The 24,308-nt window shown below is 43.5% G+C and overlaps 1 protein-coding gene across 1 annotated transcript; it reads left to right on the forward strand.

Annotated features, from left to right (window-relative positions):
• The first annotated feature begins 1,154 nt into the window (after nt 1–1,154).
• GOT1 (glutamic-oxaloacetic transaminase 1) lies at nt 1,155–24,308 on the forward strand. Its single transcript, XM_043475922.1, has 9 exons — nt 1,155–1,434; nt 9,395–9,576; nt 17,195–17,318; nt 17,770–17,882; nt 18,111–18,215; nt 19,368–19,518; nt 19,604–19,769; nt 20,491–20,633; nt 23,501–24,308. The coding sequence occupies exons 1-9, from the start codon at nt 1,317–1,319 to the stop codon at nt 23,638–23,640; spliced, it is 1,242 nt and encodes a 413-aa protein (XP_043331857.1). The 5' UTR covers nt 1,155–1,316; the 3' UTR covers nt 23,641–24,308.

Genomic DNA, 24,308 nt, shown 5'->3' on the forward strand with positions numbered 1-24,308 from the left:
GCCAAGGGTGTGCAGATGTGCAATGATGCCAATAGCCAACATTTAGTGAGTGCTTACTATGTGCAACTAAACACTTGATATTTATTAACTCATATAATCCCCACAACAACTCTTAAGGAATTTACTGAGCAGGACCAGAGAGGTTAAAATAACTTGCCTAGACTTGCCCGAGTTGGTAAGTGGTAAGGCTAGATTCTAAACCCAAGTAGTCTGCCTCCAGAGCTGGGTTCTTAACTGGGCGTTTTCTAAAATATTGCCAACAAGATACAGAAGCATAGGAAAGAGAGATGGATTTTAACCAGAGTGAGGGTTAAGGCAAAGCTTTATGGAGGAGGCATTTGCTCTGGATCTCGAAGGTCAACAGGTGAAGAGAGGGGCTGGGGAGGAAGGAACAGCCTGACTAAAAGAAGACACAGTTTGAGTATGGGCCAGCTGACGACAGCAAGATGTGGTTGAGTGCCCGCGTGGGAGAAAAGCTGGAGGGGGAGGCCGCGCCCGGATCCGGAAGGTCCTTGAGGACCAAGCTCTCTCAGTAAGGCAAGGGGAGCAAAAATCTCAAACTATAAGGGTGGCAGAAAGGAATTCCTGGACACTTCTTCTTTTAGTAGGATGGTCCCCTGTCTGAAACCAAGGCAGGTGGCCCACTAATATTTCTCTCCGGGGAAAACAGCCGATCGAGATGGTCAAGGTCGTCCACGAGGGCTCCGGAGCTGCACGTCCCGGGCGAGGACTCACGTCCCGTGCGCAAAGGCCGGATTTAGCTGCCAGCCCGAGCCGGGCCAGGCTGGGTCAGGAATGTGCGTACTCCCGGGCCTGGCAGCGAGAACACCAGCTTCGCGGGTACGGGAAGGCCAGTACTTCAGAATTCCCGTCAGCTATCTCTCTCTGGCCTCTTGGCCCTTGAAGGTCGAGGAGGCCGCCTCCTCTCTACGCAGCTTGGCTCCTCCCCTCAGCCCCGGGAGGGCCAAGGAAAAACGGCCTCAGTGATAGGAGCATGCTCTGCCAATCAACCATAGCCCCGCCCCTTCCCAGCCAGCATACGTTGCATTGGTTGCATCATTACCGGCCCTCCGATAAGAGTTTTTCTTTGATTGGCTAATAGCATCCCCGCCCTCCTGTCCTTTTTGCGTCAGAAGCTCGCGATTGGTTAACCGCGTTGCCAAGCTCCGGACGCGGCTCGACCATTGGAGGCCGCGGGGCGCCCCACCACGCCGGCTAGGTGAAGGTGAGAGTCTCCTCCAGTCGCCGCGGTTGGACCGGACCGAGAGGCTCCAGGCGCTGGGTGGAAGCTTTCAGTCAACTCCTGCTTTCTAGCTATGGCGCCTCCATCAGTCTTTGCCGAGGTTCCTCAGGCCCAGCCGGTCCTTGTCTTTAAGCTAACTGCTGACTTCCGGGAGGATCCGGACCCCCGCAAGGTCAACCTAGGAGTGGGAGGTAAGGATGCAGTGCCTAAGAGTGTGGGCAACGTGGGAGTGGAGCGGCCTGTGGGGACCGTAGGAGATGCCGAGGTCTATAAAAATAAGCTTGGAGTCGAGGCAAGATCTCCGAGGCTTAGTTCAACCTGCCTCTTGTATATGGAGTCCCTGGAAAAGGGAGATGTATCTGTGTACACACAGAATAAGTGTAGCAGTCAAGACACAAACTCAGGTTTTCTGATTCCACATTGTGTATTCATTGTGTATTACACTGCATTCTTTCTCCTCTTAAGAAATGGGGCAGTCAGGGATTGAAAGGAGGAGGAGAAAAATAAGCCTGATAGGCTTGGAGTCCTGGCTACTGGGGAATGGATAAAGGAGACCTCTTAGCCCTACAGAGCTCTGGTCTGAGTCGGTGAATATTTGAGTGACTACAAGGTATTAGTCAGGTACTTTACCAAGCCTTATTCAGGAAAGACTGAAGCTTGGAGATTAAAATCAGCAGGTGTTAAGTGAAATAATAAAGATCTAAAATACTTCTGAGACAGGATAATGCTCCCTTGGGATCTGGGAAGAATGTTTGGGCTGTGGGGGGGAATGGGTAGAGATGGTGGAAAAGAGAGGAAAGAATGTGGACAGTAGAAGCTTACTTTCCACACATCCTTGTTATCATTTCTTGTGTGTAATTCTTGGACCTTGGACAGCTGAGAGCATTGGGTTCTTTTTTTATTACTACCAAGAAAAAGATTTGGAGTGGAGTGCCTCTGAAGTTCCTTTAACTCTTAATCTTCTCTGATTTTGTTATTTCTGTCAACGTCGTTGGGATGCTTGCAGCCGCAGGACACTTACCCAAGGACATACAAAGCAAGCCAAGGAAAAGAGCACGAGTAGGATCATGTTCTGTGCTAGGGAACAGACAGAGTAGAAGGACTAGAAATTTCAGAAAGAGAAAAACTGAAGTGTTTTGTAGAAAAGAAGCAGTGGCAAGAAGGAGGTTCAGAATCAGGTGTCCCACAGTGATGTCTGTTCATAGGATCTGTTAAAGGTTTCACTAGGGAGTATGGGGGAGGGGTGAGGAAAAGGCAGGTAATGGATACATGGTAATGAAGCAGCAGGTAATGAAGCTGGGTATTGGATACATGGGCATCCATTATATTATTCTCACAACATTTGTATATGTTTGACATTTTCCATAATAAAGCATAAAAAACCAGTTGTACATAGTTTCACCCACAGAGGGAAAGTGATGCTTTTAGCAGGCAGCAAAGTAGGGGTGATATTGAAAGACCTTGAATTGAATTGGAATGAGCACTATTCAAGCTCTTAATTTAAAACCAATCCAGAACCTCCAAGTATTTCTTCAGAGCTGGGTATAACATGATGAACTAGTATTGATGTTACTCTAAATACATCTTTTTAAAACGTTAGATTTTATTTGCTCGGTTACCTTTGAACTATCCTACAGGCTTTAGGTGAGGATTAAATGCATTTAAAATGCTTAGAACAGTGTCTGGCACCTAAGTAGGAGTTATGTAAGTACTAGCTATTACTGTGGTTGTTTTGGCATTTCTTTGGGTGGGTTGCATAAAAGATGTTGAGTAAAAATTTTCAGCTCAAGAACTGCAAAATGAAATAACCCTGGTTCAGAAATAAATTGCCCATGCAGAAAATAATCACCCTGCCAGCTCTGGCCAGAGGTGATTGACTCAGAAGCACATTCTGTGGCCTAGATGGGGGTCACTTTGACTGTGAAAGTGCCTTTGTCATGTGAGAACTGAGGAATTCTTTCTCTTTATTACAAGCAAATGATTTATGCAGTTAATCACATTGAGTGCTCAGGATGACTCTGGAGGGTTGTTTATTACTATTATTGTTTTAGAGGTAAGAAAGCTGAAGCCCAGATTGATGAAACATTTTGGCCTAGGTCATAGGCTTTTAAGTGGGGGAGCTGGGATTACAGGCCATGTCAGGTACCTGGGTCTCTGTCCCCTTCTCTATTTTGGGCAGCTTCAGGTGGTCCAGATGGAGCCAGTGCACTGTGGTGGGAAGAGTGAGAAGACTTGGGTACAGGCCTGGGTCTGTAGTCCAGTGATGTGACCTTGGAAGTGTTATTTAACATCCCAGGCGGGACTCCGTCGATTAAGTGAGGAATGACCTTCCTCTAAAATACTACTCTTAAGATTCACAAGCATGTTACATGACTGTAGTATAGGATAATAATGTTACTGGTCTAATCAGATGACTTTGAAGTAAATAATTACGTGTGAAATGTGACATATAAATGAAAAGTGCTATATAAATGTTATTTTTATTGAACACTGTGACCCATTGTTTTTTTGTGGATGGTAAGTGTTCAGATAAGGGTCTCATTAAAGTATAATATTGTGAGAAGTCTCTTTATGGCATTCTTATGTCCTAGCTCTGTTTATACACATCCCAAAGTATATCCTTTGTGAAGGAAATGTAATCAAAGGTGACTTTGGGGAAGGTGCTTTTTTTTTTTTTTCTTTCTAAGTTAAGATAAAACCTAATGGAAGTTATCCAGCTCAAGTTCTGGTGATGCTGGGCATTTAAAATAAGCTGCAACTATAATCTCATTAGATCTTTCCACTTGCAGATAGTTTCCCCAGGATTTTTCTTCTTGCTGTTACTATTTGCATAATTTCCATGTAGTAACAGAGCAGAGCATCATATTTTCCAGTGTTGAATATGAAGCTAAGTTTCAGACAGTAACTTTAAGGGCAGGGGAAATATGCATCTAGCCTGATGCAGCCTGAAGCAAGACATTTCTTCACAGACTCCAGTTCGTTTATCATGTAAACTTTCTTTTGTTCCAGATAAACTGTGCTTGCTTTTATATTTGTTGTTTTTAATATGGTTTCCTAGCATTTTCAAATAAAATTGTGGGTGAGATGTGCTGTATCAAGGGTTTCTGAGTAACCCCTACCCTTTCCCAGGGACCCTAGTTGGAGAAGGGCCTTAAAGAGGCATATGTTCATGGGCTCTTGGGTGGGAATGGATGAGGAAAGGGGGGGTGATGGTTTGGTCACTTAATTTTCCATGTTCTTTTGGAAATTGAGACCTCTGTACTCACCTGCAACCTGTGTGACTCTTTAAGAGCTGGTCCTTGGGGAGAAGGGCAGTGGTGCATGGAGTTGGGGGGTGTGCTGGTAGAAAGACCTCTTGCACAGTGAGTCCCCTGGGGCCTGCTGGCTTCAGGCTTTCCCTGAACATCTCTTGCTCATCAGAAAAAGCACAGGGATCCATGCACTTAGTAGTATGGCAGCCTAGCCCTTACTGTCCTGTGATCTTGGGGAAACTTCTGGCCTCAGTTTCCAGATCCCTAAAATAGAGATCATGATATTGTTTTATGAGTTGTTATAAGAATTAAATGACAGTTTTTAAAAAAAGGTGAAGTGTTTAGCACAGTGCCCTGTATGTACTAAGTATTCAGTAAGTTCTTGCTATGACTATGGCTTCAGCCACCATCCATGTCTATAATTATAAAATCTTTTTTTCCATCCTGTACTACTTCCCTGAATGCTGGACCCATACTTGCTACAGTTTGCTGGACGTGTTGTACAACCACCTCAAATTCAGTGTGTTCAGAACAACACGTGAATTCTACCCTCCCCCCATCTTTTCTTTTCCTCTTCTGCTTACTTGGTTGCCCCCTCTCCCACCTCACCCCCACCAGTCTTTATTCAGACTGGAGAGACTTTGGAGGTTGTTGGTGACACTTTCATCAATTCTGCATCTATTTATTTGGTCATTAGGTTCTGTCTTTTCTTTTCCTCATAAGTTTATCGTGAATGTCTTCTCTTTTGTTTATCCCTGCGGCTGCTGCCTTAATTTAGGACATCATTATTTCCTTTGTGGATTATTGCAGAAACCTCCTTACTTAACCATCTATTTCTGTCCTCCTTCCAGTTTGTTTTCCAGTTTGTTGTCACTCAAATGATTCTGTTTAAATGTACGGCTGTCCATGTCACTCACTTAAATGCTTTCAGTGGCTTCCCCAGTGAGACACTGTTCCTTAGAAGAGACTCCAAGACTCCTTGAGCCATTCCTTGCTGTTCTTCCATGGATCTTATTTCTGAGCCACGAAAATGCAGATCCTCAAAAACCTCATCTCTCCAAGCCCCTGGGACCGTGCACAAGTGTTCCCCCTGTCTGGAATGCCCCCTTTCCTTGTCTGTCTTTTAAACTCTTATCATCTTTCATACTCTGTCTTTTGTAAAATCTTCCCTGATCACTTACAGGAGAATTAAGGACTCTATGCTGTGTTTCCTGGGGGGAGACCAGACAGTATCTTGTTTTATCTTAGTCACCTCTGTATAGCTGCTTCTAGTCAGTGCCTGGTTCATGGTGGATTCAGTGAGTACCTGTCAAACAAATGAGAGAATGAAAGAATGAATGAGAAGCTCATAGGTCCAACAAACAGGAATAAAATCCCTATGGCAGAGCAAGAATAGTGGTTGTTGATAATGCCTCTTCCTCACTGCTCTGATCAACTGAGAGTGACTGCAGGACAGTTAGGACGTTCAGTAGGATGGTTAGACAAGGCATTGAGAATAAATCTAGAACTGAATCTGGGGGAAACTGGGCAGTGAAGGAAGCAGAGGTGTGAATTGGCCAATTTTTCTTTTGTCACAATATGGACCCAGTGCCTTCCTGCCTCCAGTCATATTACAGGATTTTTTAAAGTTGCACGGAGTACGTTTGTTACTGGTAAGAGCATTCGTACGAGGACTTTTTCTTTATTTTTCACATTTTATTTATTTATAATACATGATTTACAAATGACATAAATATATATAGCATAATTATGTATTAATAGAAATCTTCTAAACATAGATGGGAAGCATAATAGAATTAGTTTTTCTATGAACACCCATATTCTTGTACATCTAAATAGTATCCCGTCAGTGCTGTAGTCTGTATATACTGCCATTGCCCAGAATTTTCTGGAAACCTTCTTTTCCAGAGCATGTTAGACCCACAGAGGAGGACATCTTTTTATAGCTATTCTCCATTCATATTCAGTCCATTCACCCGCCTACTCTGCTGGGCATAATGCAAGTACTGTTTTCAAAGATTAAATTTATGTTCAAAGGATGAAAATATGGGACTATTGAGGATATGCAAAATAATGAGATGTTGCCTCTATAAACAATTCCAAGAGAAGAATTCCAGGAATATTTAGAACAGTGGTAGCACTGTGATCATAGATGGGGTGATCTCTTTCAGGGACAGTGATTACTTGAGAGTAAGCTACTTTGGTATCTCTTTGAAAAACCAGACCAAACCTTGCCTGATAAAGCAGGATTTTTGAACTCGTTGAGAGGGAGTTAGTTTGGTAGGCCAGTGGGTCTCATGTGACTAATATGACTGTATTGTGCATCAGGTTCACCTACCCAGAGACTGGTTGTTGATTTGTGGCTGTGTCAGTCTGGAACTCTGTTCACATTTTTATTACTGGCTTGATATGCTTATCAGATTTGCAGATGACACATTCCTGGAGGATAGGGTTAGTGGATGGAATAGAAGACAGACGCAAAATCAAAATATCTTATTAAGTCTTATTTGTTGTCTGACTTTTGATCTAGTAATTTTACATCTAGAAGTTTTTCTAAGAAAGCCCTCATGAATGTGTATAAAGATATAAAAGCATTCATTACCTTGTTTATATTAGCAAATAACCAAAAGTAACACAAATAGTTACTAAATTATATGTAGAAAGGAATATTGTCTAGCCACTAAAATTGTGTTGTATATGGCTCATGTGTAAGAAAAATGCCCAATTACTTCTATGCTAAGAGAAATGCAAATTTAAACTACCCTGAGATAGCATTTGCACTCTTAAATTGGCAAAAATTCATTCAGTGGCTGAGGCTGTGGGGAAGCAGACATTCTTATACACTGATGGTAGAAATGTAAACTGATAAAATCCCTAACCTATGGTAGGAATGTGTGACTCAGACAGTATAAGAATCTGCCTGCAATGCAGGGGACCCGGGTTTGATTCCTGGGTCAGGAAGATCCCCTGGAGAAGGGAATGACTACCCACTCCTGTATTCTTGCCTGGAGAATGCCATGGACAGAGGAGCCTGGTGGGCTACAGTTTAAGGAGTTGGAAAGACTCAGACACAACTGAGCAACTAACACACTTGGTAGGAAAGTAAACTGCTAAAATCCCCATAAAAAAGCCAAGGTGGCCATATCTATCAAAGCTGCAGATAACATAAAGTATGCTTAAAGGTAACATATTTGCATTTAAAAGGACCATATTCTTTAAACTTTTCATCAGTCGCTGCCAGTTTCTTCCAGTCAGTTGTTTTAACCATATTTGTCATACAACCATGTGTTGTAAATGAAAATCAGTTGAAAGTAGTAAACTAATGTATACCCTCAAAAACAACAACGAAGCTACAAATACACATACTTCTCAACCTACTCTTCCATTTTCAACCCTGCCTCTTAACAGCTATATTTACATACATGTAAGATGATGGATGTACAAGGCTCACTGAAGAATTGTTTTCTAATAGCCAAGGATTAGAAACAACTCCAGTGTCCATCAGCAGGAGACTGACTAAACAAATTATGGTGCATTTATCAGTTATGCAGCTCTAAAAAGAATATAGACACAGTACAGAGATTTAGGTAGTTAATGATGATGAAAGAGATTCATAATATACATTTAACAAGTGGAAAAAAGCATGCTGATAATTCTATATAAAAATGATACATAATTTATAAAAGAGTATACTCATGTAAAGTTTGGAAGGTTATACACCAAAATTTTTGCATTCCTCATCTCTGAGTGCTGGAATTACATGTTAATTATAATGTTTATTATTTTGTTTCTAGGCTTTTCTAAATTTTCTGCAATCAACATGTGTTGTTCAAAAAACATCAACTACCGTAAAAAGTGATTAGAAAAAAAAAAAGTCAGGGATTAAGGCTGAGCAGAAATCAAGATAAGAATTATTTAAAAAATGTCAGTTTCATCATCCCTTGCCAAAGTATAGGCTTATTGGAGACCTAAACATTCCAGCAGAAGCAAATTCCTCTCAGGAATCCTGCTCAGAGAGATCACTGGCTTGGATACAGGCCAAAGCAGCTGTCCTCTCAAGCTGTAATCTCAGAATGATCATAAGGTACTATAGGGAAAAAAAATCAGTGATAGGGTAACCCAAGGTGGACTGAAAATAATTGTAGCATAGAAGAAATGCTGAGAAATGTGCTTTAATCACTATTAAACGTTATGAAATAGTTAAACTTAACATCAGTGAAAATGTGAAGCTAAGGAAGTGAGTGGTAAGAACAGTCAACGTGGTAAACACTGGCTGTTATCAAAAATCAGCAAGAGGACAAAGATGTGTTTAAATTGGATGTTGGATGATTGTGTAACCAGTTTTTGGAATCTTCAGTCACAGAGTGTCTCCTTGCCGTTTGTCCCATTTCTGTTCTTACAGGACCTCCCGTCTACTGCCCTCTTTCTCCGTGTTTGTGTTTGCAGGTGAGGCGTTCATCTAAAGTAGCACTGAACCCTTCTCTTGGGGAGATGCAGAAAGAAGGCGGTTGCAGGGCCGGTGGCCCTGGAGACCTGAGTGCCCTAGTAATATTGACATAGCTAGCATTTATATGGTATTTTTAATTTGCTAAGTGCTTTTGCGTGTACTCTGTCACTCAATCAGGCTCTGTCATATCCCAGTTTTATTTCAGCTTTCTACTTGTTGGAGGTAAGAGCTGTAATTTCCAGAAGGATAGGAATCACATCTGTCCTTCTGCTTGTCCAGCACCTAGTCTGGTGCCCGCCAAAAGCAGGCAGTCAGCAAGTGAAAAAACTTTAATTCCCCTCCCAGTTCTGTTTTGATTGGAAGGTGGTAGAACTCCCCCTGTTCACAGTTCCAGACTCTTCCTTGGATGAAGCCTAAGGCTCCTCCGTTGTATGTCTCTTTCTTGTATCCTAGCCTATCGCACCGATGATAGCCAGCCCTGGGTTTTGCCAGTCGTGAGGAAGGTGGAGCAGAGGATTGCTAACGACAGCAGCATAAACCATGAGTATCTGCCCATCCTGGGCCTGGCAGAGTTCCGAACCTGTGCTTCCCGCCTGGCCCTTGGGGATGACAGCCCAGCTCTGCAAGAGAAGCGGGTGAGTTTTGGGTGAGGATCTGTTTTCTCTTTAGAAGCTGTGAGGGTAAAAAGAGGTTAAAAATTAGGTGTCATGTCTATTGAACTGTCAGTGAGTAAGGGTTTAAAGAGTGTGACCTCAGGAACCTGATTGTGCAAGTAACGTGCTTTTGTATAAAGCATAGTTTCTTTAGTTGTTCACTTTTGCCCAAGAAATGGTCAGATTTCAGCTGTTGGGCCTGAAGCAGTCACTGGGAATACCAAGCCAAGGGATCTTAATGGAATGATCAAGACATCAGGGTCTGGATCCAGCTCTGCCACTACTTTTGACCAAAGGCGGCCCCTCCAGCCCCTACGACTCATCTATGAGTTAGAGAAAGACTAGTTTATGGTTCATGGTCCCATAAGGAGTATTTGCATAGGGAATCATTTAAGGGACGACTGAACGCCCAAAATTCTGAATTTCAGAATTCTGTGTGTATGTGTATTCCATACCTTTTATCATATTTTCTGAAGGAGCCTGTGGCCCTCCAAAGTCTAAGAGCCACTAGTCTAGACGCTCTCTGAAGATCCTGCCAGTTCTAATATTTGATTCTTCTAGTCTTGATCTCAGCATCTCTCATTTAAGTCCTTCCTGATACGTAGTCTATGTGTAACTAGAGATACATGGAAGAACACATTTGGCCAGAGGCTGTGTGTGACAGAAAGTAGTGTGATAGAGATTATCAGTATTATAGGAATTCAGAGAGAGAGACTGGTAGAGTCTGGAGGTGGGGCTTGAGCTGAACCTTGGGGAATGTGGCCAGGGCTCATTCTGGTTCTGTACTCTGACTCTATTATCTGGGTGGTTTTAAAAGCATACTGGTGGCAGGGTCCCGTACCAGGCCTGTTCGATCCGAATCTTGGACAGTACCACCCTCCTCTGCCCTTTTATTTCCTTTCCCTCCAATTCCCTTCCCCTCAAGGGTATTTTTTAAAAGCTCCTCAATGTGACTCCAAAGGACAGCCAAGGTTGAGAACCACAAAGCACAGAGGAAGAAAAAGGAATATTTGTCTAGAACACTGGGAGTCCAGGGACAAAGGTTGGAGGTAAGTAGGTCTGCTGCTGCTGCTGCTAAGTCACTTCAGTCGTGTCCAACTCTCTGTGACCCCGTAGACGGCAGCCCACCAGGCTCCCCCGTCCCTGGGATTCTCCAGGCAAGAACACTGGAGTGGGTTGCCATTTCCTTCTCCAATGCATGAAAGTGAAAAGTGAAAGTGAAGACTCCTCCGTCCATGGGATTTTCCAGGCAAGAGTGCTGGAGTGGGGTGCCATTGCCTTCTCCGAAGCAGGTCTCGGTTGTAAAAAGACCTACCTGAGTAGAGCTGGGAACATGTTGGCTAGATCAGGCAGGCTGATTTGGCAGCCAGGGCAGGGGAAGCCCCTAGAAGGTTTGTGCAGAGGAGTTACCCAAAAATGGTATTTGAAGAAGATAGACCTGGCTGGAGTGCAGGAGGGGGATGAGCTCAGGTTTTTGCAATAGTCCAGTTAGGTATTGTGCAATTTAAACCAACTGCCCTATTGCTCTGCTGGGCCATTGTCAGCCCATTGGAGCAGCCTTCATGTATGAAAGGGACCATGTCTTGGAGTCATTGATTTATTCTCATGCTGTTACCCACACGCCCTGATAAGCACATGGCAGGGTAAAATGAACGTTGCACACTCTAGGATATGTCAGGAGACAGGGAGGCTCTGGATGAAGATCTTGGAACTCAGATTAATGATTAGGTAAGTATCAATTAACTTGATGAGGGTTTTATCTGGATTGGTATGAGAGACTGTGAAGGAATACTGATAGAAATAGGATAGAAATGGTAGAGATAATGGTTAGCATTGGGAAGTTGCCCTGAAAATCCAGGGTTTCCACAGGGGAAGAGAGAGAGTCCTGATGAAGTTTGAAAATGGGGAACTTTGGTAACTGGGGATGATGTTTTGAGACATTGTTGATAAATTAGTTTTAACTCCCTTGTTAACAAATGAAAAACAGATTCTGTGTTGGCAAGCTTCTTCCTCTAACACTGTACATTTCTTACATGCTTGTTAACTCTGCTGGCAGATAGACACTTGTTCCCCTGCCCATTGTTCCCTGTTTTCCTCACTTAATACTCAGGGCTGTTGCTGGTGGAACAGAGCCCTTCCTCTTAGTCTAGTTCATCCTGTGTTGTGTTTTTGATCATAGAACAAATTTAAATGGCAGTCTGTAAATATTTGAAGACTTAAAAGTAAACTCTCTTTTTTTTGGTAATGGTTTAGGGTACCCTCTTGGCATCTCCAAAACTCTAGGTACCTATTGATACTGAGTTCTGAGCTCTTCCTCTTGCCCTGCACCTCCCCCAGGTGACTATCTTGTTCAGCCCATTGTCATCCGATTGGATTCTCATAATAGCCTCTGGCCTCTAGTCTCTTCCCCATTCTAGTGTATACACAGTGCAGCTAGAATGATCTTCCTCAGCAAAAAAAGAAGCTAATCCTGTCACCTGCTTCCCCTGTCACACACACAGTGTCTCCTCCATTATCTACAGGGTAAAATGCAGACTCTGCCCTGGGCATGCTGCGTGTTTTGTAGCCAGGCTTCATCCTGTTCTTCCAGTTAGTTACTCTTGCTCCCAGGTCCTGCCGTCCGAAGAGCCTGCTGTTTTCTAGACCTGTTGGGCCCTGCCGTGACTTGGCACTTTTGCCTCAGCTGTTCCCTCTGCGGGGAATGCCTCCTTCACTTCTCAGACTCTCCAGTCCCACCTCCAAGTCCTTCAAGGCCTGATCAAGGGTCATTTCCATGTTGAATCCTGAGCGCTCTCAGGCGGAGTGCTCTGAGTCATCACAGGACTGCACCGCCGGGGAAATAGCAGTGCTTTCTGGATTTAATGTACAGTTCTGTAAGCCTCTCCCTCCCACAGAGCCTACCTTCTTCCAGGGTAGGAGTGATGGCTTATTTGTCGACCTCGCAGATCTTCAGCACTTAGCTCCTATCCTGGCGCCTCAGAGACCTCAGATATTTTAGTTCCCTCATTCGCTCAGATAACAGATGAGTGCTCACCGCTAGGCACTGTTCTAGATGCTGGAGCACAGTGGTGACCAAAACACCCCAAGATTCTCCACCTGGCTTACGGTTTTGTGGGGAGAAACCCAAGACTAAACATAATAAATAGAAGCACAGTATAGTGTATTGAGGATGATAAATGCTGAAAAAAAAAAAACCAGGGCAGGGGAAGGTATATTAGGAGTGCTGAGGGTTGGAGTGGAAGTTTAACTAGGGCAGTTGTGGTAGAAATAGAAATAACATTGGAGCCGAAACTTGTAGGAGTTGAGGCGTGAATGAAAGAATGAACCAGAAAACAGACAGTAGTCATGTCTCTTCTTAGACTGTTCTTCTCAAGATTTCACATTACCATGTCCATTAACCCTTTTGAGGAGCCCCGTTTTCTAGACTCGTCACCGCCTCCTACCATTTTTCCATCTTCAGATCTTGGAATCCAGACTAAATGTCCAACTTTCATCTCCTACTTGATAAACATTTCAGCTTCTGAAATTACTGGGCCCCTGCGGGTAGGAGGTCTTGTGAACCATGAGATGGCATCACGGTTCCCTGGCTCGGACCATTACCTTTTAGAGGTTTGGGGTTTTCTCTGTGGTTCTCACCTTGTTCTTGTTGTTGTTCAGTCGCCCAGTCACGTTCCACTTTTTGCAGCCCCATGGACTGCAGTGCGCTAGGCCTCCTGGTCCTTCACCATCTCCCAAAGTTTGCCCAAGTTCATGTCCATTGCTTCGGTGATGCCATCCAGCCATCTCATCCTCTGACGCCCTCTTCTCCTTCTGTCCTCAATCTTTCCCAGCATCAGGGACTCTTTTTCTTCATCTAGTTCAGTCCATGTTTATTTAGTGCCACGTGCCAGATACTGCCCAACTAACTGGGGGCACCCAGATCAAGCGGGGTGCATTCTGAGCCAAGCGGGGATTCCTTCTGGCAGCATGGCTAAATTGGAAGTACAGATTATCTACTGGCATAGTTTTCTGCCAAGTCTTAACTGCATTTCTCTTGTTCTGGATACCCCTGTTTAGCCACCGAGGCCCCGTTGCCTGCTCCCTTTGAAGTTTGCATTTATTTTCTTTGCTATTATGGTTTTTTCCTTCATCCCAAATAGAAGACTTTCTTGGGCTTTAGAGCAATTTGCCAAAAATCAGTTCACAGAATGATCAAATGGACATATTATTGATTCACCCAAAGTTTGTTCCTGCTAGTTGTCGATACAGTTTAGAGCAACTCGTGTTTCACTGAATTCATCTACTGTATAATATATTTTTAGAAAGAATGATAATTTCTTGAGAATTTGATATGTCACTGTCATATACCTCATGAATGTCAAGGATTGGTTAATGTTAGTGAAGTGGGTTCATCTCTTGCAAACATTTTTAACCTAGTGCACTGACTTTCTAGGGAATCCCAGGTGGCTTGTGGTAAAGAACCCACCTGCCAGGCAGGAGACATGGATTTGATCCCTGGGTCGGGAAGATCCCCTGGAGAAGGAAACGGCAACCCACTCCAGTATTCTTGCTTGGGAAATCCCATGGACAGAGGAGCCTGGCAGGCTACAATCCATGGGGTTGTAAAGAGTCACACACAGCTTAGTGACTAAACAGTAGCAATTGACTTTCTGACTTCTTTTAGTTAGTGAATTTGCTTTCTGGAGCGAGAAAGGAGTTGGAAGCTGAGCACAGAAAATAAAACCTACACCTGAGAATGTCTTCACTGATATCCACATGCACCTGTCACATATCCATGGTAACTTAAAACCCTATTCAAGGGAAACCTTGCTCATTTGTATAGGAAATAACATACAAAGTGCTGAGGTGTTTGAAATATGAAATAAGGAATAAAGTTGACATTCAACTTAGTTGATGAGAAACCCATGAAAAAAAAATGTACATTTGGGTTACATGACCTTGGTGGCCATTTGCACAAGGAATCCAGGTAGATCACACGTGAAGGCGAAACCTTTAAAGTAATGGGAAGGTACTGGTGCTCAGGGGCGGGGGTGGAGGCAACTACTGTGAGGAACCACATCGGATGTGCACTGACCTTTTCCACTCCAGTCCACGGCCTTTGCTTCTTGCAGTGGACGCCGTGCTCCGTTCTTTGTTTCCCTGAATGTCAGTCTCATTTCTGTTTCATGTTTCAGTGTTCTCTCTCAGATGCTCAAATCTCTGAATAAAAATAGAGCAGTGGGGAGTAAGAGCGACAGTTGGTATCATTGCATGGTTCCAAGCTTAAAGGAGATTTCTGCTCATGATTCAGTATTCATCATGAAGCTGACATGTGGCTGAGTCAAAATTTTTTCAAGTTGTTTTTAGGATGTCTCCATTGGTTCTTGTTTTACTGAGCATTTATATCAGAAATAGCTCTGTTTTTCTCTCCTGTTATGATGGTCATTTGGTGATCATTTTCTTTATCTAGCAGTATAACAAACTTTATATTTCTTTTCTCTTTTTTTTGAACATGAGAAAATCAAAGTTTAGTAACACATATACATGGGAGAGGCCTAAGAAAACTGACTCACTCCTATAGTTGTTAATAATCACACATTCAAGGGATAACTCACTTGACCAAGGGGTATTTTTAAATGTATTGTTGGATTCATAGTGTTTATTAATATTTATTTGGGACATTAATATCCATATTCATGAAAGAGGGCTCTCTTCTTTGCTTTGTCATCTTTTAGCATTGGTGTTATGCTAGTTTTTTTAAAAAAGATTTTGGAGGCTTTTTTTCCTTATAAAGATTTGTTTTTTTTCCTTTTTTTGTGAAAAATTTCAAACATATGTAAAAGTAGATAAAACATGGTAATGAACAAACCCCCATGGATCCATCAGCTAGCTTCAACAGTGCTTTATATTTGGTCACCAAAGTGGAATTATTTTACAGCAAATTGCAATATAAAATAATAAATAAATATAAAATAAATATATAAAAAAATAAATATATTTTTTAATTATTAAAAAATTTCCAACTAACACATGAATAGATTCTCCTTTTTTTTAAAAAAAAACATAGATTAGGCCAAAGTCCCTTTGACCACTATTCCCACATCCTAGCTCCCTCTCCAGAGGTTGTTGCTGTTATTACATTGGTATGTGTACTTCCTTTTCGATAATTTCTTTATGTGATCTTTTTCTCTCTTTTCTTCTTTAGACATTTAAACAACATGCAATTTATGACATTTCCTTAGTTAGAATTGTGAAAGGGCAGGATTAAAGATGTTCAGATAGAACAACAGAAGTAGGGCCTCGTGACTAGATGTAGAGAGAGGCAATCTGGAAGTATGCCCAGCTCTGCCACTCACCAGCTATAAATCCTCTGGCAAACCACTTCTCTGAATCAGTTTCCTCATGTATAAATTGGGAGTCTAGTACTTATTTTATAGGGCTATGTGAAGGTCAAATAAGTATGTGTGTGAAGTGAAAGTCGCTCAGTTGTGTCTGACTCTTTGTGACCCCATGAACTATACAGTCCATGGAATTCTCTAGGCCAGAACACTGGGGTGGGTAGCCTTTTCCTTCTCCAGGGGATCTGCTCAACCCAGGGATCGAACCCAGGTCTCCCGCATTGCAGGTGGATTCTTTACCCACTGAGCCATCAGGGAAGCCCAAGAATACTGGAGTGGGTAGCCTATCCCTTCTCCAGCAGATCTTCTCGACCCAGGAATTGAACTGGGATCTCCTGCATTGCAGGCTGATTCTTTACCAACTGAGCTATCAGGGAAGCCCATGTGTGTGAAGGTTTTTTGTAAAAGGCAAAATATAAGACTTTAATAATTGCTCAAGTGAGGCCATTCTAAGATGAGGAAGCCTGAGGAGAGAAAGGTAGTGTTTGCATAGCACCTTTGTTCTGTGAGGACATTTCTAAGGATTAGTAAGCCTTCATTATAGCGATGAGAAGGTGCATTGCAGATTGATGTTGATGGCAAGCGCAGAACATACTTTACAGGCTACTGTTGGAGGGCAGTTTTGATCTTGGGATGGGTACAAAGGAATGAGTTTGCCTTGAAGGGCACACTTAATGTGGCCTAGGTATGTCCTCTACCTCTGTGTTCAGAGGGATGCTCCCTTGGGAGTCAGACTTCCAGACTTCCTGGGTGAAGACCTGGCCTTTCTGCTCAATAGCTGGTAACTGAGGAAAGCACTTCACTTCTTAGCCTTTGTTGTTGTTCAGTAGATCTGTCGTGTCCAACTCTTTCCAACCCCCTGGATTGCAGCACACCAGGCTTCCCAGTCCTTCACTATCTCCCAGAGTTTGCCCAAACTCATGTCCATTGAATCAGTAGTGCCATCCAACCACCTCATCCTCTGTCGTCCCTTTCTCCTCCTGCCCTCAATCTTTCCCAGCATTAGGTTTTTTTCTAATGTGTTGGCTTTTCCCATCAGGTGGCCAAAGTAGCTTAGCCTTAGTTTTCTTATTTGTAAACATGGGCAAATAATACTTCTTCATGTCTTCATGATATTTTATAGAGATAACGCATTTAAGGAAGTGCTCTTCATTACTGTATTTTCCCTAATGTTATCTGACCTTACCCTTAAATGACCAGCAACCCTGCTGTTTCTCTTTCAGGTAGGAGGTGTGCAGTGCTTGGGGGGAACAGGTGCACTTCGAATCGGAGCTGAGTTCTTAGCGCGCTGGTACAATGGAACAAACAACAAGGACACGCCCGTCTATGTATCCTCACCAACCTGGGGTGAGTCCTGTAGCTGTAGTGAGAGGAGAAACAGAGGAGCCAGGGGAATTATCCTCATGAGTCTCACTGCTTACACTGAAAATGTAACCCAGCCCTGGATCAACTAACAGTGAGTGGCTTAAGCAGTGGATTATGGCAGTACATGGGTAACCTGATGCTTAAGTTCAGATTGGCAATACTTTTTCCCAAGACTCTGGCGAACTTGTGTTTTAGTGAATGTTGAACCTTCCCGGAGGAGGGAAATCCCTCTGTGGTAGGATGTAAATCAGCATGACGACAACTGGTTGAACTTGTTTTTGGTTACAGTCATTCCTCTCAATCTTAACCTCTCTCCTCTATGTCCCCCAGTGGACGTGGAGCCTGTGAGGGCCCTGGAAGCTGCTTTGTGTCCTTTCCATTTATGCCTCCTAGTGTTTGTAAAACATTTAATGTTTTACCCCTTTGTTTGCAGAGAATCATAACGGTGTCTTTATTGCCGCTGGATTTAAAGACATTCGGTCCTATCACTATTGGGATGCAGCGAAGAGAGGACTAGACCTCCAGGGTTTCCTGAATGATTTGGAGGTGGGTGATTAGAAGAGAAAAAGTGGACAGAATGCCAAGGTTTCAGGCAGAGTGGGGGACAGTCTTTGGATCAGGTGATAAGTGAGAGAGTCTGAGACATCCTCCCCAAGCCAGATGCATTTTTTCTGAAATGGCTCGTAAGGAGGGAGTGCCTGTCCTCTGTGCCCCTGACTCTGCCCCACCATGTCCCTGCTGGTCTCAGAGCTGATGTGGCTTCCTTCTCCCCAGAAAGCTCCCGAGTTCTCCATCTTTGTCCTCCATGCCTGTGCGCACAACCCAACTGGGACTGACCCGACTCCGGAGCAGTGGAAGCAGATCGCCTCCGTCATGAAGGTAACTGCCTTTTCAGGGCCGCTCTTATATTGGTGTGTATTAGCAGTTGATGTATTCAAAAGAAGCACCTATGTACTGAAGAATTTGGAAAATAGAGAAAAGCCCAAAGAAGAAAGTAAGTATTAACTATAAATTCTATTACCCAAAGAAAGCCACTGATAGCATTCTGGTATGCAGAATGTCAGGCTCTTTTCTTTTTTAATTTTTTTAGTGTAGTTATACATGCTTAAGTATGTCACATCACACATTGATTAAATCAGTTGATGGTTGTTTAGAGCCCAGGTTTCTTATTCTTGTGAACAATATATGTAATAAACCATTTTATGATTTCCTTGGGGTAACTTTCTACATTGGAATTTCTAGCCCAGGGTATGTGTGTGTGTGTGTGTGTGTGTATTCATTAACGTGTTTAAAGAATGCTTCTTGATAAACTACTATGTACCCGGTGCCATGGGGGTACAATAGTGAACAAAGCAGAGGTGGTCCTACCTTCAGAGAGTATGGCCTGTCTGAGGAGATAGCTGTGTTGATGGGGTGCCTTGGAGGCACATATCCCAGACTTTGGGGAGTGCGTGTGTTTTGGGAGGGCTGATGGTAGCAGAAGAAGCCTTCCTGGAAGAAATGGTTTCCCTGTTTCGCCTTGAAGGATGAGGACAGGTTGGGGCTGACAGGGAAGGAAAGTTTCCTACAGAGGGAAGAACACTGTCAAAAGCCCAAGACAGAGGTCTTGGTCTGTTTAAGGAAGATAAAGTAATTCTTGGTATGGGCTAGAGTTCCAGGGGAGGGGGTGAGTGACAGGCCAGGTCCTGTGCTGAAGCCTCAGACTTGATTCTGAGGGCGATGGGGAGCCCCTGGAAACCTTTGATATCCTGGAGTGACGTGATCAGTTGTGCCCTGTTGGCAAAGCAGCATCGTGACACTCTTCGACTATATACTTAAAGAAATGAGCTTTACTGATGTCATTAGATTTGTTGCTTGGTATTTAGGTGAGCAGAGAAACACGTGAAGTGGAGTTGGATACAGAAAGGAAAGATATAGGAGAAACGGACAGAATGAGACGTTCCTTCCAGGCACCAGTTGGGGAAGGAAGGCCGATGTCTGAGGTCAGTCCCAGGGGCATTTCCTGCCCTGACTCGCTTTCCTTCCTCGCAGCGCCGGTTTCTGTTCCCCTTCTTTGACTCGGCCTATCAGGGCTTCGCATCTGGCAACCTGGAGAAAGACGCCTGGGCCATTCGCTATTTTGTGTCTGAAGGGTTCGAGCTCTTCTGTGCCCAGTCCTTCTCCAAGAACTTCGGGCTCTACAGTGAGTGCTCTCCTGCGTTACAGCCCGGCTTCCCTGGCTCCACCCTCACCGGACCCCCAAGGCTGATTCCTGACCTTCTTTTCAGATGAGCGCGTGGGGAATCTGACGGTGGTTGCCAAAGAACCAGATAGCATCCTGCGGGTCCTTTCCCAGATGGAGAAGATCGTGCGAATCACATGGTCCAATCCCCCGGCTCAGGGAGCACGGATTGTGGCACGTACCCTGTCTGATCCTGAGCTCTTTAATGAATGGTAAGGGGCTCACGCCCGATGGGTGAGGGGTGGGGATGCAGAACAGAGATTGTCCCATTACATCTCACTGTCTCTTCCTTTTACTTTGGCAGAGGCAGGACAAAATTGCTTGAGCCTCTTTGAGTGTCAGTCATTTCTCTAAAATAGGGCTGGCTCCTACATGTGTGTGTAACATAGAACCGGGAGTGTAGGAAGGATGCCTTGGGTGAATGGGAGTTTCTTCTCCTCTCCCGCCTCCCAGGCTTCCTCCTCTTAAAGTCAGGAAATACAGGGAGGGATTTCTGTTAGAATAAAGTTAGTGCAACAGTTTGGGGGCTCTTCCTTCTTATCTAATTTATATGTATTTTATCCTATTTTGAAACAGAGTAATTTTTGTGTAGTAGCTGAATCTGCAATCTCTACTTAATATTAGGCCTGATAAAATATATTATTCTGTCTCGAGCAGCACCATGCTGAAGTGTGAGTTAAAACATAAGTGGTATTACAGCCAGTCTACCTGAGACTAGCAATGAACTCCATCAGTGAATATAGTCCTTCCTTTCTGTCTAGTAAGTGCATCTCTCTGGTCTCCTTACCCACCCATCTAGGCATCAACATACCATAATAGATAGGTTGTGATTCTGTTTTTAGCTTATAGATTAGGTTACATTTTAAAAATTTTTACGTTTTTGTGTGCCATCTCTGCTCTCTTGGGTTGGTATTCATATTGCTGTCCACTCAGGACAGGTAACGTGAAGACAATGGCAGACCGCATTCTGACCATGAGATCTGAGCTCAGGGCGCGATTAGAAGCCCTCAAGACCCCGGGAACCTGGAACCACATCACAGAGCAGATTGGAATGTTCAGCTTCACCGGGTTGAACCGTAAGTGGCCCCACCACCTGGAATGCTCACTGCTGGACACAGCACTCCTCACAGTCATTCAGGGCTTGGCTCCCTGAGCTGTCGCCCATGTGGTCAGCCATGACTTTGGACTGGAACAAGTTTGATTTTCTCAGTGTGACCCCCTCCATCTCCTGGACCCCTGGGGTTTCAGAAGAGCATTGTTGTGGCCCACTGTCCTGACCGTAACTCAGATATCTTCATTTTGGTGGGCTCGGGAAGTGGCTCAGGGCTGACTGGGAAGTAATAGGATTTGTACCTTGGAACCTTCATTTATGAAACATCTTTTATAAAGGCTCAAGCACCTTTTGGCTTGTCCTTAATCTTAAGTATAAGTATTATGTATGATTTTCCAGGGACTTAATTTCTTAACAGGTCTTTCCTAGTCTCCAAGCATTGCCTAGGCTATAACGTTCTCTCTTCATAAAAAAAGAACTTAGATTTGTAGTTGGAATTAAAAGCCGATTGAAAGTCTAGTAGGCAGCCTTGCATGATCTTGGTCAACCATCAGTGGAGCATATCAGCGATGGGCCATCCCGTCTGATGAGAGCAGATGCGTTCATGTAGTAAATTATTCCCAAGCACCTCAAGTCAAGCCACTGTTCATGTGGTGCAGATGTGACCTCGGTGTGGCACTTGTGTCTGAGTGGCTCTAGAGACAGATATGTGCTTTTGGGTAGTACGTGGACTGTCAGAGTTGCTGGGAGGTCCTATAAACCAGGACCATCAGTGCGCCTGTTTGAAATGGGCTCAGAGAAAAGCAAAGGTGGTAGAGATTATATATTGTAGACCCACAGAGATATTTTGGGTAAAATGAGGCTACGTAAGAAAGTAAACAGTTTAGTTAACCTTGGGTGTCCTCACCATCCTGGTGTGGGGAATTAGTGCATTGGACTAAGGAAAATCATCCTTATACAATTTTTAAGATATTAAGTGTAATGGAAATGGTAGTAGTAGTAAAATGGAAATGGCTTAGTAGTAATATTCTGAAAGCTCACAAGGTGGAGATGTCTTCCCATAAAATATCCATATTGTCCTGCTGTCCAGAGTAGGGACTTAGTTTTATTATGGATTGGAAAATGGTGAGAATAAACGTGGGCTTATAACATAAAGCTACATATTTAGAACTTGGCATCATTTACCACCCCCTCCTTTAAAAAGAAAGAGGAGGGGTTTTTTTTGTTCCCAACATTTTATTAGGAAAAATTTTAAACATACAGAAAAGTTGGAGGAATTGTACAGTGAACTCCATGTGCATACCACCTAGTTTTTACAGTTCTCACGTTGCAGAGCTTCCTTTACTACATTTTATCTATCAGAACAGGGGCTTTCATCCTGAAATGATATTTTTAAAATTGTGTTTGTGTATGTTACCCTTTTTTTAGGGAAGGAGTCCCTAACTTTTACTTGCTTCTCAAGTGTGGTACTCCCCTACCCCACAAAAGTAGAGGAGTTTTGTTTCTGTTTAAAAAAAGAAGGTGGAAGTCCTGTATCCACATCTACCTCAGGGGCATGGGCTTAACAAGTGTGCTCTTTTGGGAGTTACAGTGCCTGCCTTAAAATTCCAGATCCAGAGACTAGCTTTGTAGCCTTGGGAAGGTCATGTAACTTCCATCTGTAAAAGGGGGGTGATGACTGAGCTAATATAAAGTGCTTGGAACACTGCCTGGCACAAAGTGTTTGCTCCTCTGATGATTATGATTTTATTACCATGTTAGTCTGCTTGGGCTGCTGTAGCAAAATGCCATAGACTAGGTGGTTCAAACAACAGAGGTTTATCTCTCACAGTTCTGGAGACTGGGAAATCTGAGCTCAGAGTGCCGGCACCATCAGGTTCTGGTGGGGGTTCTCTTCCTAGCTTGTAAATGGCTGTCTTCTTGCTGTGTCCTCACGTGGGGTGGAGGAGGGAGGGACAGAAGGGGAGAGAGAGAGAGCTCATCCATGAGTAGGCTGTCTGGTCTCCTCTTAGAAGGTCATTGCTCCCATCACATGTGCTTACCCTCATGACCTCATCTAAACCTGCCACTTCCTAATACCATCACATTGGGGGTTAGGGCTTCAACATATGAATAGTCCATAACTATTAATATTATCCTGTTCTCTCAAACTGATGATGGTGTCTTAAGGGTGCTAATTACTTCAGGGGAAAAAAATCACCTAAAATCCCACTAAATGGCTTTACAATAAATCAAAAAAGCTCTAGATATTATGACAGAAAGGAAGTACAGACAGTCCCTTCCCATTTTGTCCACAAGCGTTTCTGCAGACTCAGGGGAAAGCCCTGCTGCATGTGTGTGATTGACAGTTGAGATGCACCAGGCCTGAGAGGTCTTGCAGTTTTCAGCCTGTGAGTTCAGGTACACAACATTTATCCAGTAGCTCTCATCTCAGGGCCTTGTCCAGCGTACTGTGAAAATGAAGTGTCAAAGTGAAGTTGCTCTAGATGCTCAGAGTTAAGCAAATACAGTTGAAGAAACATAAATGAAGCGATTCTTAACAGTTTTTCATATCAGTGGGTTGGTCTTGTGTCTGTGGGTTTGGTTGGGTTGATGGGCTGTCCTGGTGAATGTAACCTTCAAGGTTTGATGGACAGGTAGTCCCAGATTAAAATTCCCATCAGGAAAAACCATGTTAAGCTTTCTGGGGATTAGAAAGTTAGCTCATGAGAGTAGTTTCCAGAATCTGTTGAGCGTTACTTCTTGCTGTGTCAAACTAACAAAATAACTCCTATTGTTTTGCTTCTCTGTGAAGGGGGAAAGAAGGAAATTGTCACTATAATGGACTCTTTGGACCTCCATTGCTTAAAGGATTCCTTCTGCTCTGATTATGTCTTTTTTGGTTTTCAACAGCCAAGCAGGTTGAGTATCTGATCAATGAAAAGCACATCTATCTGCTGCCAAGTGGTCGGATCAACATGTGTGGCTTAACCACCAAAAATCTAGAGTACGTGGCCACCTCCATCCATGAAGCAGTCACCAAAATCCAGTGAAGAAACTGCACTCAAACCAGCACCACCAAAGCGGTCCTCTGTTTCATGTGTTCCCTGCCTGCACAGACCTGGTTGTAAACATCACAACTAGATTAGAGACTACTGAGGGACAGAAAAGGCTACTCTGGTGAAGTGGCTTCTGTTTAAACTGGCCCCACGGGAAAAGAACATCTCTTGAAAAGAAATAGGGGCCTGGGATTAGAGCCATTTTGGAGGTCAGAGCAAATTAAGGTTTTTATTTGAGAAGAATAAAAAGGTACTTTGATAATGAAACAAATGTCTTGCCCCCTCGCTGGAAGCAGGAGTATTGCCCATGTCACTCACGTGCTCCCGTGTGTTGGTTTACTTTGTATCAAGTCAAGTCCCAAAGATGAAGTTGTCTGAAGAGCCAAGTGTGATTGTGGGTGTTGGCTGTGTCATTAAAACTCGTCATCTCGACCCAGAGTGTCTGCCTCCCTGCTTTTTCTGCATGGTTGTGTCCCTAGCCCTGTGCTTGAATTCTTTAGGGTGATCAAGGTAAGAAATATATTTATATCTCACCCACACATTTAACTGAGATAAAAGTTTCCCAGAATAGTATTTACCCTTGCTATGTGTAGTAGATTCTGTTTTCTCTTCTATCATGTTCTATTTCACTAAAGTAATAAAAGTAAAAGTGCTGATTGAGA

Source organism: Cervus canadensis, chromosome 8 (genome assembly GCF_019320065.1).
Source record: "Cervus canadensis isolate Bull #8, Minnesota chromosome 8, ASM1932006v1, whole genome shotgun sequence".
NCBI lineage: Eukaryota > Metazoa > Chordata > Mammalia > Artiodactyla > Cervidae > Cervus > Cervus canadensis.